The sequence below is a fragment of the Octopus bimaculoides genome, chromosome 14 (genome assembly GCF_046866305.1).
Source record: "Octopus bimaculoides isolate indiv1 chromosome 14, ASM4686630v1, whole genome shotgun sequence".
In the NCBI taxonomy this organism is placed as follows: domain Eukaryota; kingdom Metazoa; phylum Mollusca; class Cephalopoda; order Octopoda; family Octopodidae; genus Octopus; species Octopus bimaculoides.
Genome location: NC_142941.1, coordinates 30,417,852 through 30,434,199, shown reverse-complemented (window position 1 = coordinate 30,434,199; position 16,348 = coordinate 30,417,852). Strand labels below are relative to the sequence as shown.

At 35.0% G+C, this 16,348-nt stretch overlaps 1 protein-coding gene across 1 annotated transcript in view; it reads right to left on the bottom strand.

Annotated features, from left to right (window-relative positions):
- Positions 1-14,232, bottom strand: part of LOC106876258 (uncharacterized) — a 102,352-nt gene extending 88,120 nt beyond the window's left edge. Inside the window, exons 1-2 of the mRNA XM_089362622.1 lie at positions 14,078-14,232; positions 703-799 (exon numbers count right to left, since the gene is read on the bottom strand). Of these exons, the coding sequence (XP_089218748.1) occupies positions 703-790 (88 nt within the window). The 5' untranslated portion in view covers positions 791-799; positions 14,078-14,232. The remainder of the gene's footprint in view (positions 1-702; positions 800-14,077) is intronic.
- Between the last annotated feature and the right edge of the window lie 2,116 nt (positions 14,233-16,348).

The window sequence follows — 16,348 nt, the reverse complement described above, 5'->3', positions numbered from 1 at the left end:
TCATTATTATCCCTATTTGATAAATATTCACTATATTTTATTTAATCTATGTGACTTAGTATAAATTATCTGACTGTCTCTCAACCATACAATCTTTATTTCTCACATTCCTACACACTGTTTCTTTTTTAATATATAACTAAATCTCCTTTCCTCTTTTGTATAGAAAACTATTTCATTAATTATTGTCTCCCTTACACTTAGATTTGAAAATGACTTTTTGTGTGTGTATACTGGAGTTGAAGAGTCGATGGAACCATGATACTTTGTGGATCTGATGAGCTAGCCTTCTAACTGTGCAATTATACCATGTAATTTATAAGATATACACTAGAGCATGCATGTAAGATAATTTATTATGCACCAAAATAAATTATTTTTCCATGATTTTTGCTACGAAACGATCGTAACCTTATGGATATCAACTGGTGAAATAAATATATTCATCTCACACCTCCAGACATATGTTATACTCTCTCTCTCTCTCTCTCTCTCTCTCTCTCTCTCTCTCTCTCTCTCTCTCTCTCTCTCTCTCTCTCTCTCTAGCATCTATTTAAGCGCTACAATTACTTCGTTTCCCTGGTAGATCACTCTTCAGAAGGACAGATATGAAAGACAGATTGAATACAAAGAAAAAAAGGAAGGAAAGCAGTGTAAAGGAAAAACGACAGATGCTGATATCTGATAAAATTTAATGGAGACCTTCAGTGAAACTGGTAAACATTAGTATTAGTAGCAATGATGATAATTTTGAGGGTTTGGTAGTTTTGTGTCCGAAACAAGTATCCATTTCTGCTAGCTGTAAATATAAAAATAAAAATAAAAACAGTGACGGTAAGGAAGGTGCGAGTAGTGAAGGAGAATGTTTGGTGGTTGGAGGAAGACATATGAAAACGTTGGAAGAAAGGAAGGGATGAAAGAGGAAGTGTAAGAATATGTATATGAAGAGAGATAGATAGACACACAGAGAAGCATGTGTGCGTGTGTGTGTGTGCGTGTGTGTGCGTGTGTGTGCGTGTGAATGTGTGTGTGTGCGCGCGCGCTTATACATATTATGTGTGTGTGTGTATACATATATATATGTTCAGCTTCACTGCGTGGCACCTTGGACAAGCGTCTTTTACTATACCTTCGGGTTGACCAAAGCCTTGTGAGTGGATTTGGTACATGGAAACTGAAAAAGCCTGTCGTATATATATATATATATATATATATATATACATGTGTGTGTGTGTGCGTGTGTGTGTGCGTGTGTGTGTGTGTGTATTTGCCCGCTTAATAACCGGTGTTGGGGGTGTTACCTCCCCGATATATAGCGGTTCGACAAAACAACTGATAGAATAAGTACCAGGCTTTAAAAAAATAAGTACTGGGTCGATAAGTCCGACTAAAATTCATCAAGGCTGTGCCCCAGTATAGTCGGAGTCTAATGACTGAAACAAGTAAAAGATAAAAGATGTATATATATGTATCTATCTATCTATCTATCTATCTATCTATCTATCTATCTATCTATATATATATATATATATATATATGTGTGTGTGTGTGTGTGTGTGTGTGTGTGTGTGTGTGTGTGTGTGTGTGTATAGCAAATCAATAACAAAAACAAAATCAACCTCAAAAACAATAAAAGCCCAAGAGACGGTTACTGGTTGACGAAGGAAAAAGTTAAGAAGTAAAGGTTAAAAGAGTTGAAGTAGAACATTTTCGTAGGATGCACAGAGAAAGGTCCAAGGAAAAGGAAAAGGACAGTCGGTGAAAGAGATACGAAAAAGGAGAGATTCAGGAAGGAGTGCACATATACGAATGAGTGAACAAACTAAGAAAAAGTAGCATTCAATATATTTAGAAGAAGTTACTCATAGTTTTAATAACTGTTAGACTGAACTACATGTGATTTTAAAGTTTTGTGAGCGCGTACATCTCATCAGATGCAAGGAGCAGTCCTATGCCCCCACGAAATCTCAAGTCGTGCGGCGTTGCGTGTAATTGTTATTACACATACACACACACAGACACCTGAACACCCCACACACACACTTCTTTCAGTTTCCGTCTACCAAATACATTCATAAGGCTTTGGTCGGCCTAAGGCTATAATAGAAGACACTTGTCTGAGGTGCTGGAGCCATGTGGTTTGGTTGGAAAACAATCTTCTTGCCCCACGGCCACTCCTACAACCTATTTTTTGGAGAGGCAGTTATAACTGTTCTGAATTGTTGTACTTTCAGTATATCGTTACTATACATCTAACAAGCTGACTGCCATCTTTTGTTATTGAAGAATGAAGGAGACGGCTGTTACGGCACTTTGAACACATCTTATTAAACACTGCTTGTCAAAGTAGATTAATTTGCAGTCAGGACGTGAAAGCAACTTGGAAGTTGTCTATGCTGTAAAGTTTTCTTTTAAACTGGACACAAACGCTACAGAAACTTATGTAATGCTTATGGATTAAACTTGTAAGGGCTGAACATCTGCTTTTGGCTGGTACACATACACACACACAGACACCTGAACACCCCACACACACACTTCTTTCAGTTTCCGTCTACCAAATACATTCATAAGGCTTTGGTCGGCCTAAGGCTATAATAGAAGACACTTGTCTGAGGTGCTGGAGCCATGTGGTTTAGTTGGAAAACAATCTTCTTGCCCCACGGCCACTCCTACAACCTATTATGATCTCATTTTCAACAGTAACGACATCTACATCTATGAGGTTCCCTCTGACCAGACTGCCAACAAAGAGTTCTTTGTGGAGGTACTAAGGGAGTTCAGGAAGAAATTTCATTGCAAAAGGCCAAAACATTTGCACCGGGACAATGCACCAGTTGTTACATCCTGGTAACCAGCTACTTGATAAACATGAGTATCGAGACCGTCCCTTACTTTCCTTACAGTTCAGGCATTACTCCCTCTGACTTTTGGTTGTTCTCCAAGCTGAAGCTGAAGATGAAAAGAGCTGTGACAAGGTGCCTGGACACTTTCACTTTGGAGGACTTCCATGGAGCCTTCACGAAGCAGCTGGAGCGCTACAACAAGTGCACCGACGTCAGAGAATCTTGCTTTGAAGGTGATTAGAGTTTTATACATTTATGAAATTAATAAATGACTCTCCTGAAAAAAATCTTAAAACATCTGGAAAGCACCTCATGTATGTATGTATGTATGTATGTATGTATGTATGTATGTATGTATGTATGTATGTATGTATGAGAGAGCAGTGCATGCCATCAAAGTAACACTAGGGTAAAATATAAGGGTACAGCAGGCACATGCATTACAACCATATGTGAATGACATGTTGATTTCATATTAAGATAAACAGCGCATGCAGGTAAAGCCCAGTTAGAATTTTCTTCAGGTCGAGTAGCCCATCCTACTCAAAAGGTCCCTTAATGAGGGTTGTTTAAGGATAATGAACAAAACACCCATGTTTCCAAAGGTGAATTATCTGAACCCCAAAGAATTCCTCTCAACACATGGCTATGATGCTTCCCACTACTTCTGCTCTCAATCAGAGATGCACATATCGTCAGCCACCGATTTGTTCGACTAAAAGTGGTGCTCCAGCATGGTCAGAGTCAAATGACTGAAACAAGTAAAAGAATATAAATAAAAGAATATATATGCATATGTGTGTGTGTGTGTGTGTGTGTGTGTGTGTGTGTGTGTGTATGTGTGTGAAGGCGCATGGCTCAGTGGTTAGAGCGTCGAGCTTACGATCGTGAGGTTGTGAGTTCGAATCCCGGACCGGGCTGCGTGTTGTGTTCTTGAGCAAGACACTTTATTTCACATTTCTCCAGTTAACTCAGCTGTAGAAATGAGTTGCGACATCACTGGTGCCAAGCTTTTTCGGCCTTTGCCTTTCCCTTGGGTAACATTGGTGGCGCGGAGAGGGGAGGGTGGTATGCATGGGCGACTGCTGGCCTTCTACTAACAACCTTAGCCGGACTTGTGCCTCGGCGGGTAACTTTCTAGATGCAATCCCATGGTCATTCATGACCGAAGGGGGTCTCCTCCTAATATATATACAAATATATATATGTATGTGTGTGTATATATATATATATATATATATGTAATATATGTATATGTATATGTATATATATAATGTATATGTATATATATATAGAGAGAGATAGATAGATAGATAGATAGATAGATAAATTCAACAAAAGAAGTACTCCTGTTTTATTCTTCAAATTTTAGATTTTAGTTTTTTGCTTTAGTTTTCCATTTTTTTTTATCCTTCCGCGTTTTCTATAGGCTGCCTTCTTAGTTTTTTCAGGTTTCTTCTCTTACTTATTCTTTTTTTAGTCCGTACCTGATGAATATGTTTGAGATATCATATGAAACTGTTAGTAGCACTTAAAGATATGTATTGTGTCCTATATATATATATATATATATATATATATATATATATATATATATATATATATATATTTGAGTGTGTGTGTGCGTATTATATATATATTTACGCATACATATGTATATGTAATATATGTATGTGTATATATATATATATATATATATATATATATATATATATATATATATATATATATATATATATATATATATATATATATATATATAATAAAGTAAAGTTGTGGAATACCGTACGAGTGGAAATATATATGAATGAAGGTTTGAAAATGCACTTATTTTTTAAAAATATTTATTTACTTAACCGGTTTCACTTTTTTAGAAAAAGATTATCAAAAGTCTTTGAGAATAATAAAACATGTTAAAAAACAGTTCGCGAATTAAAATGCATATATACATTCTTTGATGATAAAATATATTTAAAGTATAAAGCTTTGTATGAACTTTGTATTGTTACATACTGATTATCACACATTCTCTGATATTAAAATGAAAATGTTAAAAACAGTGTATGAAAATACACATATGGAATAATACATATACATATTCTTATACATATTCTTTGACAATCGAATAAAGTTGAAGAGGAACTGACCTGGCTTTTTCCTCTTGTGTATATTGAAGGAATGTTTTACTGTCTTAAGAGACAGTATGACTGGCTAGCTGGGGTGGGAGGGAAGAAGAGTTAAGAAGGATTTTTTAATTTTATTTTTGGTTGGTCTGTGACAGTCTGTCATGGTTCACTGGTTTTTGGGACTGGTTTTGTGCACATCTCTATGTGTGTGTGTATATATGTGTGTTTGTGTCCGTGTGTGTGTGTGTGTGTGTGTGTGTGTGTGTGTGTGTGTGCGTGTGTGTGCCGTTTTTATTGGTCCCAGAGTTTATTGTGGAATGTGTATATGAGTGTGTGTTTGTGTGTTTTTTGTGTCGGTGGGGATGTTAGGTGTGTGTACGTGAGAGTGTGCGTATATCTATTTTTCTGAGTATGTATGTGTTGTTTTAATCGTCCTTGTGGTGCGTGTGTGTGAGAGAGAGAGCAACCGTATGTATGTGTGAGGGTGTGTACATATGTGTGCGTCTGTGTGTGTATGTATGTGTGCATCTGTGTGTGCGTGGGAGTGTTTTTTTGTGAGTGTGGGAGTGTGTGTGTACGTGAGTGTGTGTGTGTCTCTCTCTGTCTGAGTGAGTGTGTTGTTTTAAATACCCTTGTGGTGTGTGTGTGCGTGTAAGTAACCGTATGTGTGTCTGATGGTTCATATGTATGTGTATGACTGTATGTGTACGTATGTCTATTTGTGTTGTGTGTTGGTGGAGGTGTTATGTGTGTGTACGTGAGTTTGTGTGTGTCTCTAAGTATGTTTGTGTTTGAATTGTCATTGTGGTGCGTGTGTGTGTGAGAGAGCAACTGTATGTGTGTGCATGAGGGTGCATGTGTGTGTGAGCATGTATGTGTGTGTTGTATTTATTAGGTGTCCTTGTACGTTGGGTTTATCCAGGTGATGTGTATGTGTGTGCATGTGTGTTCCGTGTATGTTGGTACTGGGTATGCGTTTGTATGTGTGTATGTGGGTATGGTTTGTGTAGTTTCCTGGTGTATATGTGTACATGTGTGTGTGCGCTGTCATTGTGAGTGATTAGTTTTGTTTGTATTGTTAGTACAGTATATGTGTGTATACGTGTGGGTGTGTTTGTGTGAGTGCGTCTATGTGGCTTGTATTTGTCGGGTAGGTGTGTCATTGTGTGTGCATGCTTCTGTGCATGTGTGCTTGTAGGTGTTTGTTGTGATTGTTGGGATTGTATTGTGTGTGTTTTTCTTTTGAGTGTGTGTGTGACATTTTTACTGGGGAACAGGCGTATGGTGTTTGTATGTGTGTGTACATATGTATGCAAATATGCGTGTGTGAATATGATTTGTGGTTGCCGGAGTGGTGTGTAGGTGTGTGCATGTACCTGTTTACATATGTGTGTATGGGTGTTGGTTGTGCTTGCTACAATTGTATTGTAAGTGTATATATGCATGTGTTTTTTCTTGAAATGTATGTGGGTTTATGCTCTAGTGTGGAGATATTGTGATTGTCTGTGTGTGTATATATGTTTGTAAGTGTGTTCGTGTCGGAGGTTTGCATTGTATTGGTGTGTGTGTGATTTTGGGTATCTGTGTGTCTTTGTTTTGGACGTGCACCTGGGGAGGGGGCTTATGTTAGAGTATGTTGAGCTGTGGTCTGTATTTTTGAATAAGATTGTTTTCCCTATTTATTCGTGTTTGGTCAGTGGTGTTGTCTGAGCATTGGTATAATGGGAAAACTAGGAATTTGGGGGACTTGTTTTGTGCACACAGATCTAAGTGCCCACTGAGTGGTATCTGTCTTGTGGTGGGATCCCTCAATTGTTGGCGGTGGACTGTCATCCTTTCTCTGAGTGTAAGGCTCGTTTGCCCTATGTATTCTTTGTGGCACCCTTCACACCTTATGGCATAAAGTAAATTTTTTGATGCGCAGGTGAAGTTATTTTTTATGACAAAAGTGTGTCCCGACTGGAATCTGTATGTTGTTCCTTCCATGAGGTGGATGCAGGTCCTGCAGTTGGAACGACCACATTTTTTGACAGTAGGTGGTGGGCTTGTGTTGGGCAATTTTGCATTCGTGAGTAGGTTTTTTAGGGATTTGGGTTGTCTTTTGCTTTTTATTATTTTATGGGTTGCGAGTACTCTTTTTAGACGTGGGTCTTGATTCAGTAGCAGGATGTTTTTGTATATTATTGTGTAAGCTTCTGCATTTCTAGGATTGTGTGTTGAGAGATATGGGAGACTATTTAACGTTCCGTGTATGTGTTTCGGTTTTCGCAGGTCATGGGTAGCAATTGCCTTGGCCCGTTCTATTCCATTGTCAACTAATGATGCTGGGTAATGTCTTTCGAGGAGAATTGCCTTTAGTTCTTCGAGTCTTTTATTTCGAGTTCTATAATTAGAGACAATTGTGCAAATTCTTCTCGCAAGGTTGAAGGGAATGTTTGTCTTTGTATGTTTTGGGTGATTGGAGGTGAACAGAAGGTATTGCTTGGAATCAGTCGGTTTGTAATGAATATCAGTCTCAATGCTGGTACCCATTTTTATAATGAGAATGTCAAGAAAAGGAAGTTGGTCTTGACTGTATTCCATTGTAAATTGGATATGGTTGTTGACACTGTTAATTAGGGTTTTGAAGTCAAAGAGTTGGTCGAGTGTATGGGACCATAAGATGAGGCAATCATCCAAGTAACGTTTCCAATTCTTTAACAGGTATTGGTGGAAAGACAGGCCATATCTAGTTTTGGATTTGTCGTAGATCTGCAATTCTAAGTAGGCCATCACCAGGTTTGCATATGTAGGGGCAACTTTAGTCCCCATTGCAGTCCCTGATACCTGTCTGTAGGTGTTATCATTAAAATTCAAAAAATTGTTTTGAAGGATAAACTTAAGGCCCTCGATGATGAATTCTTTTTTTATTCTTTCTGAGATCTCATTGGGGTATTTTTCTAGCCAGAATTTAATGGCTTCCAGTCCATATTGATGTGGGATCGTAGTGTAAAGATTTATTACATCAAAGGAAACAATGAGAATGTCTTTATCGGTATGTTTGGGTAGATGATTTAGTAGGTCCAGGTCGTCTCTAACAATACTTGGTATGTGGTGAAGTATTGGTTTCAGGAGGATATCGATAAAGTTGCTTAATCTGTGTGTTTCACAGTTTGGGCCTGCCACAATTGGTCTTAGTTTGAGATCAGTGGGATGTGGTACAGTGATGCAGGTGGAAGTGGACTTTTTGCAAGCTTCAGAAATAGTTTTGCTCTTGTGGATTTTTGGAAGTCCATAGAGGTTGCTTGTTTTGCAATTAAAGTTTGTTAGGTAGTCGCATTCCTTTGTTGTTAAGTTGTTTCGATGTTGGAAATTGAGTGTGTTTAATTTGGTCATTGTTCTTGTTTGTTGGTAGTTGACTACTCTTTCATAGTACGTAGTGTCTTGTAAGAGTTGAGATACAGAGTTTTTGTATTGTTCTGTATCCATAATGACGACAGTGCTACCCTTATCTGCTTCTTTGATTGTGATGTCATGATTGTTTCGTAACTCATGGATGATTTTCCATTCGTTTTTACTGGTGTTGGGTTTGGGTTTAGATTGTGGAAGTTCATTATAAGGAAAGTTCGAAATGTACTCGCAAAATTTGTCCAATGTTTTGTTTTTACCTTTTATGGGATTATAATTGCTCTTGTTACGAACCATTGATTCGTCGTTATTGATTTCTTTGTCAAAAAATTCCTCTGTGAGGCGTAATTTTCTACAAAAGTGGGAGACATCATCCTGTATTTCACTCAAGTTGGGGTATTGTGGAGTTGGAGTGAATTTTAGTCCTTTTGAAAGGATTTTAATTTGTTGGTTCGACAGGTTTAGGCTTGAGAGATTCACTAGTTTAGGTTTTTCAAGGTTGGTGTGTACCATCTGGTGTCGTGAGATCTGTTTCCTTGGCCTAAAAAATGATTTCTGGGGATTCTTATGTTTGCGGTATTTTGGTGTGTGTTGAGTTTTCCCCCATTGATGTGTTGCCTGCTGAAGGCGTTTTGGTTATTTCGGGGTCTGGGTAGCTCGTACTGGGTGTAAGTTTGGTTCCTTAAAGTGGGTTGGAACCTCCAATCTTGGTTTAGAGATGAGTTCCTATATGATGGATGGGGTCTCCGAGTTTAGAACGGTTTGGGCTGGAATCTATAATCGTGGTTTGGGGGTGAACTCCTGTGTGATGGGTGGGACCTTCGATTTTGGAACTGTTCTAGTGTGGGCTGGGATCTATAGAGTCTGGTAAAGTTTTGTCTTGGGTTGGTGGGTACCTGGGTTCTTTTGATAGGGTTGTAGTTATGTCTATAAGTTCTGTTACTGATATATATATATAATTTTCCAGTAAATTTCGCAATCGTTACCAATATAGCATAAGACTTCATCCCAAAGGATCATTAATTAGATTCCTTAAGGGTCGTTCTCATTGTTTATATTTCCAAGGTTTTAAATTTGTATGTTTAAAAAGGTAGAAACTCTCAACACGACCGATCTTTATTCCATTTATTTAATTATTTACCATTCGATGTCAACATTTCTGTGCCCAACTCTATCCAGCGACTGATCCGTTGGATGTCTGACGGTTGCGACACTATAGTCTGTGCAGCCTATAAGTGTAGATTGTATAAGTGCCAATATAGGATTATTACTAATAATAATAAGAATAATAATAATAATAATAATAATAAGAAGAAGAAGAAGAAGAAGAAGAAGAAGAAGAAGAAGAAGAAGAAGAAGAAGAACAACAACAACAACAACAGCAACAACAACAACAACAACAACAACAATAACAATAATAAAAGTAGGAGAAGTTTTGTGAGCACACACAGTAGTAAGGATGGAAACAGAGCATATAGATGGAATTGTAATAAAGATGTAAGCGGCGGCTGGGAATCTGCCACCTAGACCTAGGAACAATTCAGTATAGATTGGATGAATAAGAGAAATGGAACGGGTAATATAGTACAGTACAATACAGCCAATTGTTAGATCTCTAAATAGGATATATGTGCATGACTCTACCATAATAAGGATAGATATGAAATTAAAATAGGAACTGGGAATAAGATAACAAACTAAGGAGTATAGTAAGAAGAGATGAGGTCCAAATCTCAGTATAAAACCCATGGAAGATAATGATAATAGCAAAGAATGGTAATATATTGAAATATTACTGAATATATCAGTGAAGGAGCTTGAAAAGATTCCTAGGAGCAAGGATTTCTGGAGAGGATTCCCTTAGCCCAATAATGAGACACAGTAATAATGTAAAATAAAATAATAGCAATGATAACCTCCCAGGGGCAACAAAAATGATCTACATATCGGGGATAATCACTAAAATAAAGAAACATTGAAAAATAAATTAATAATTAAATAAATAAATAAATAAATAAATAAATAAAATAAATTAATCTAGTAGACATTCACAGGAGAGCGGTAGCAATTGAAAAGATTAAGGAGTTACCTCCCCTGTATATAGTAAACAAAATAGATAAAGGCAGCATGGCGGAGGTATAGTCAAGTATTTTAATAATCTGTTATGATCGTTAACTGTGTTAATTGTGTTTTTTCGTAATTTGTTCTGATGGAAGCCATTCCTGAGGAAGTGCCAAACGTCAGACATCCAACGGATCAGTCGCTGGATAGAGTTGGGCACAGAAATGTTGACATCGAATGGTAAATAATTAAATAAATGGAATAAAGATCGGTCGTGTTGAGAGTTTCTACCTTTATATATATATATATATATATATATATATATATATATATATATATATATATATATATATATATATATATATATATATATATATATATATATATATATATATATATGTTCATATATTGATATCTCCACAATATATTGGTATGATAAAACATGTAATCGTTACCAAAATAGCAAAAATTCGTCCACAAAGGTCTATAGTAAACTCCTTATGGATCGATCTCCTTGGTTATATATAAAAAAATTTTAATAAGAGTTTTTACGCTAATATCCATTATATTAAAGTTTATTACCTATGTCAACAGTTCTGTATAAGGTCAAAATTCAACTCTCAATTCAAGTTAAATAAGTAAATTACCTTACACATCCTCGGGGTAATAGGTAAAAAGTAAACACCAAAAAATTTATATTCTCTAGGTATGATTCATATTCAAATTCCTCCTTAAATGAGAGTCTCTCATAATATTATTAATAATTATAAACAATCAAGTATTACAAATTATTGATTCCTGGTAATAAATTCTAAACTAATGGAAATGTGTATTATATTATCACCAGAAACTTTAGTAAATAAATACAATATACACTTTTATTATTAGTGATAAAATTATATATTTAATATATCCTGTCTTTAAAACCGATATTATATTATAATACCCGATCATAATGAAATTTATAATTCATTTAAACCAGAAAAATGTATATCTAAGAAAATGGCTACATCTGAAAACATTGTATGTGAGTTTATTTATTGACTTACCCTTAGAGAATAATATAAAAAATAATTCTAGATCACACAGCGAGCAATATTTCTTACCTTTGTCATAAGGGAAAGTCTTTCCAATAATTGACCATTCTAACGAATATTATTTTTTTGTTCCTTCAGTTCCCAAATGAATTTACTAAGACTAGTACTCGCTACTTTACTTCTATCTCTAAAAGTATTATAATGATTCGATATTCGTTTACAAATTTGTCCCGAAGAACAACCCACGTATATGCTAACATCTGTTTAAGTCGTTACCTTACATTGATAAACTATATTCTTCGATCTCACATTTGGACCTTCAAACTTCAATCTTCTGGGGTTAACCTCTGTTACTGTAATCATAGTACGATTATTATTATTATTATTTATATCAGGGTTCTCATCCCTACCCTCCCCAATTTCCTTTGATTTAAGTATTTTAAAATTATGAGCTGCAATTATTTGGGCTAAGTTCTTAGTGTTTGAGAAACCAAACCTAATGCTGTGTGTATTAATAATTTTACCATAGTGTGAATTCTATGGGAAATATCTACTTATCACCTCTCTAAACTGTGCAATCGAATTAGATTTAGCATTTCTACCAAAAGGGACTATGAACCATATATTATCATCTTTAGTGTTATCACAGTCATTTGTATAATTCTTAAAAAATTTTAAAATACATATGTTACGTTTATGAATATCTCTGGGTTTATTTTCCTTATTTCCTCTTAGTTTATTCTTATACTTATTATTCTTATAATTCATATCTGTCTTAATGTTGTTACGATCAGGTTCAACATAGTAAACCTTCTCTTTGTATCCTGCCCTATTTAATGCCGAATTATAGAATTGAGCTTCATTACCAAAAATCCTATCATTTGCAGATAACTTAGAAAGTCTTAAAGAAATATTTCTTACTAAATTATCGGTAATCTTTCTAGGATGATTACTCCACTTACTGATATATATATCAGTAAGGTAATTTACTTATTTAACTTGAATTGAGAGTTGAATTTTGACCATATACAGAAACGTTGACATAGGTAATAAACTTTAATATAAATGGATATTAGCGTCAAAACTCTTATTTAAATTTATATATATATATATATATATATATATATATATATATATATATATATATATATATATATGTATATATGTATATATATATATATATATACATACACATACATATATGACATATATATATATGCATATATATATATGCATATATATATATATATATATATATATATATATATATATATATATATATATATATATATATATATATATATATATATAATACACACACACACACACATTTTTCTCAACCAGCCGCCATGCTTGATCGCTAAATCCACAAGTTTTTTTTATTCTCTCTCGAAAAGTAAAAGACTTTCTCACTTTCCCAATCTTCTTTTGTTTTACCGTAAATTTCAACTATATATATATACATATATATATACAGTGGGGGGAAACAAATATTCGTGCATGTCAATTTTCTTAATTATTTAATTTCTAATGAACATAAATGGGACATACCGATTCTATATTTGCATACACATGCATAAACTAAGAATATGCAAAAGAAACTAATAAATGATAGTAACTAATGAATTTATGTATATAAATTATAAGAACTACAAGAAGAGATTGGTTGTAGTGGAGCTGAATAATGGTTATACTACGAAGTTTTAAATCAGAATTATCAGTTATTTATGTTCTGTACGAATACTTTTTTCACCCTAAATATTTATGATTGTATATAAATTCATTAGTTACTATAATTTATTAGTTTCTTTTGCATATTCTTAGTTTATGCATGTGTATGCAAATATAGAATTGGTATGTCCCATTTATGTTCATTAGAAATTAAATAATTAAGAAAATTGATATGCACGAATATTTGTTCCCCTCTCCACTGTATACACACACACACACACACACACACATATATATATATATATATATATATATATATATATATATATATATATATATATGTGTGTGTGTGTGTGTGTGTGTGTGTGTGTGTGTGTGTGTGTGTGTGTGTAAATATGTGCATACACACGCGGGAACACACACACACGGACGCGCGCGCGCCTATGCATGGTTCGAAACCTTCAGCTTATATACCCAAAATATAAATTCCCATTTATACTAATAATAATTGGTGCACTTGGTTTTGTAAGTGAAAGCCTAAGTGACAATTTGGAAAGCCTGGGGTTTTCCTATAAACCAGATAACCAGCTACCATGCGTATTACAAATACAACTTGAAAGTTGAAGAGTAAAATTATGCGACAAGACTTTTCTCAAGTTCAAAATGTGGTATTATTTTTTTATCTATATTCCAAAGACGGAGCTTTATTTCTTTGTTAGAAACAAGCGACTTTCTTAGAGGAAGACTTCAAATAATTAAAATCAAAAGAGGACTTAAAAGCAGAAGAGGACATACATACATACATACATACATACATACAGATAAATGCATGTGTGTTGGAAGTTGTAGGCTACAGTTTGCTCGTGTTGTTCAAATTTTGCTTAAGCTAAGTAAATTTTTCTGAAGTTAGTTATTTTGAATACTGTATATCCCAATATTAATACCTTACCTCTATTTCGTTTCAATCGAGCATCGATACATATGGTATCCTCTTCACAGCAAAGCTTGTAGTATCTGATTATTATTGAAGTGTTGAAATAGTTAATATCAGTACACACAGGCGCATACACCTGTACGCGCACAAATACACATGCGCTCGTACACACACGCATATATATATATATATATATATATATATATATATATATATATATATATATATATATACATATATACACACACACGCATATATATGCATACATGCATACATATATGTGTGTATGTGTGTGTGTAGATATATATATATATATATATATACACGCACACTCACTCACACACACATCGATGTGAGAAAGGACACTTAAAAGATGTATGAGTATGTATGTGGGTGTGTGCGTCTGTGCATTTGAGTGTTTAAATATGTACGCATATAGATCTTGGTTAATTGAAAAGTATATGCATATGTCAATCACACACACACATATGCACACAATGTGTCTATACATATATAGACACATTCACATACACGTGATGAAACAATTAGAAAATAGTGGGGGGGGACAGATGAATGGAGTGATAGATTATATACACATATTTGAACACGCTTATATATATATATATATATATATATATATATATATACACACATACATACATACATACATACATACATACATACGCACACACATACAAACACACACACACATACAAACACACACATACATACATACATACATACATACATACATATTTATGTGTGAGTGTTTTACTTTTCAGAGTTATTACATCACGGCTATACTGGGACAGAACCATGATGGGTCTCGCTGATCACATCAATGCCACTACTTATTTTAAGTCAAGCACTTATTCTATCGGTTTCTTTTGGACGAACAACTAAGTTACGGTTATGTAAACAAACAAACATCGGTTGTCACGCAGTGAGAGATAAACACAAAAGCGCATACGCACACGCACAACATCTATCAATATATCTTTTCTTCTGCTCTTCTCTCTCCCCCACTTCCTCTATGTGTCTGTCTGTCCCTCTCTCTCTCTCTCTCTCTCTCTCTCTCTCCCTATGTGTGTGTGTGTGTGTGTGTGTGTGTGTGTGTGTGTGTGTGTGTGTGTGTACGGAATACAAGCGCTAAGTAGTGATGTGCTTAAATGGTAACTTATCAGTTCAAATATACTTGAGGCATATTCGAACCCGTAAGAAAACCATTCACTGTATTTTGGTATGAAGAAAAATTCTCACTGTAGACAAATAGGTGTGAACACGGGTTCAAAACAGCCTCTAACCTGACTGGTTGATTTATGCATCTCGGAGTGGTTGTCTACTCTTCAGTGTCAGATACCGGAAAGGGGGACGTTACGAACGGACAAGAGATAGTTATTTCTTATATTCTTGTAATCGTACTGTGACTGGTTGTGCTAATCGATAAATAAAATACGGAATAGAAGCGCTAAGCAGTGGTGAGCATAAATACAAACTTGTTACCAGTTAGTTCAAATATGCCCCAAGCATATCTGAACTCGTAAGAAAGTCATTCTCTGTATTTTGTCATGGAGAAAAATTCTCGTTTCTCCACCACGAGAATATATATATATAAAGTTAGCAAAATAGAATTTAGTTTGGTATGAACAGTTTTGTCAACGTTGTCACTTCGGAAGATATTACGTTTTTTCAACTACTACTAAACAAATATAAAATATCCTGTATTTAACTACATTGAATAATCTGAGTGGAAGATCCATTCTTCATGTGAACAGAGGTATATATATACACGCTTAAAAATAAGCATACCTACCTACCTACCTACTCTACCTACCTACCTACCTACCTACCTACCTACCTAACTACCTACCTACCAACCTACCTACCTACCTAACTACATACATACATACATACATACATACACACATACATGCATACATACATAAATACAAAGCTCCAAGATGATGGTAACATCGATCATGAAAGCAGATATCATGGACCGATAGTCGGATTACTACCTCCCACTTTGAAGGGTATGCATTTGCAATCCAGGAACAGGAAATATCAATAAAGTACCTGATGCACAAAAGAGACAGGGGTGCAGGAAAAGTAGTAAAATGTGACAACTGATGCAGATTTTGTGGAGTTCACACTAACGACATCACCCACATCATAAGCAGTTGTCCGTAAATGTCATCATGGTATTATGTACCGATGAGACATGATGTTGCAGCTAGAACACTTTATAATGAAATCCGTCGGAAAGATAACCCCGAGGACAAAGAA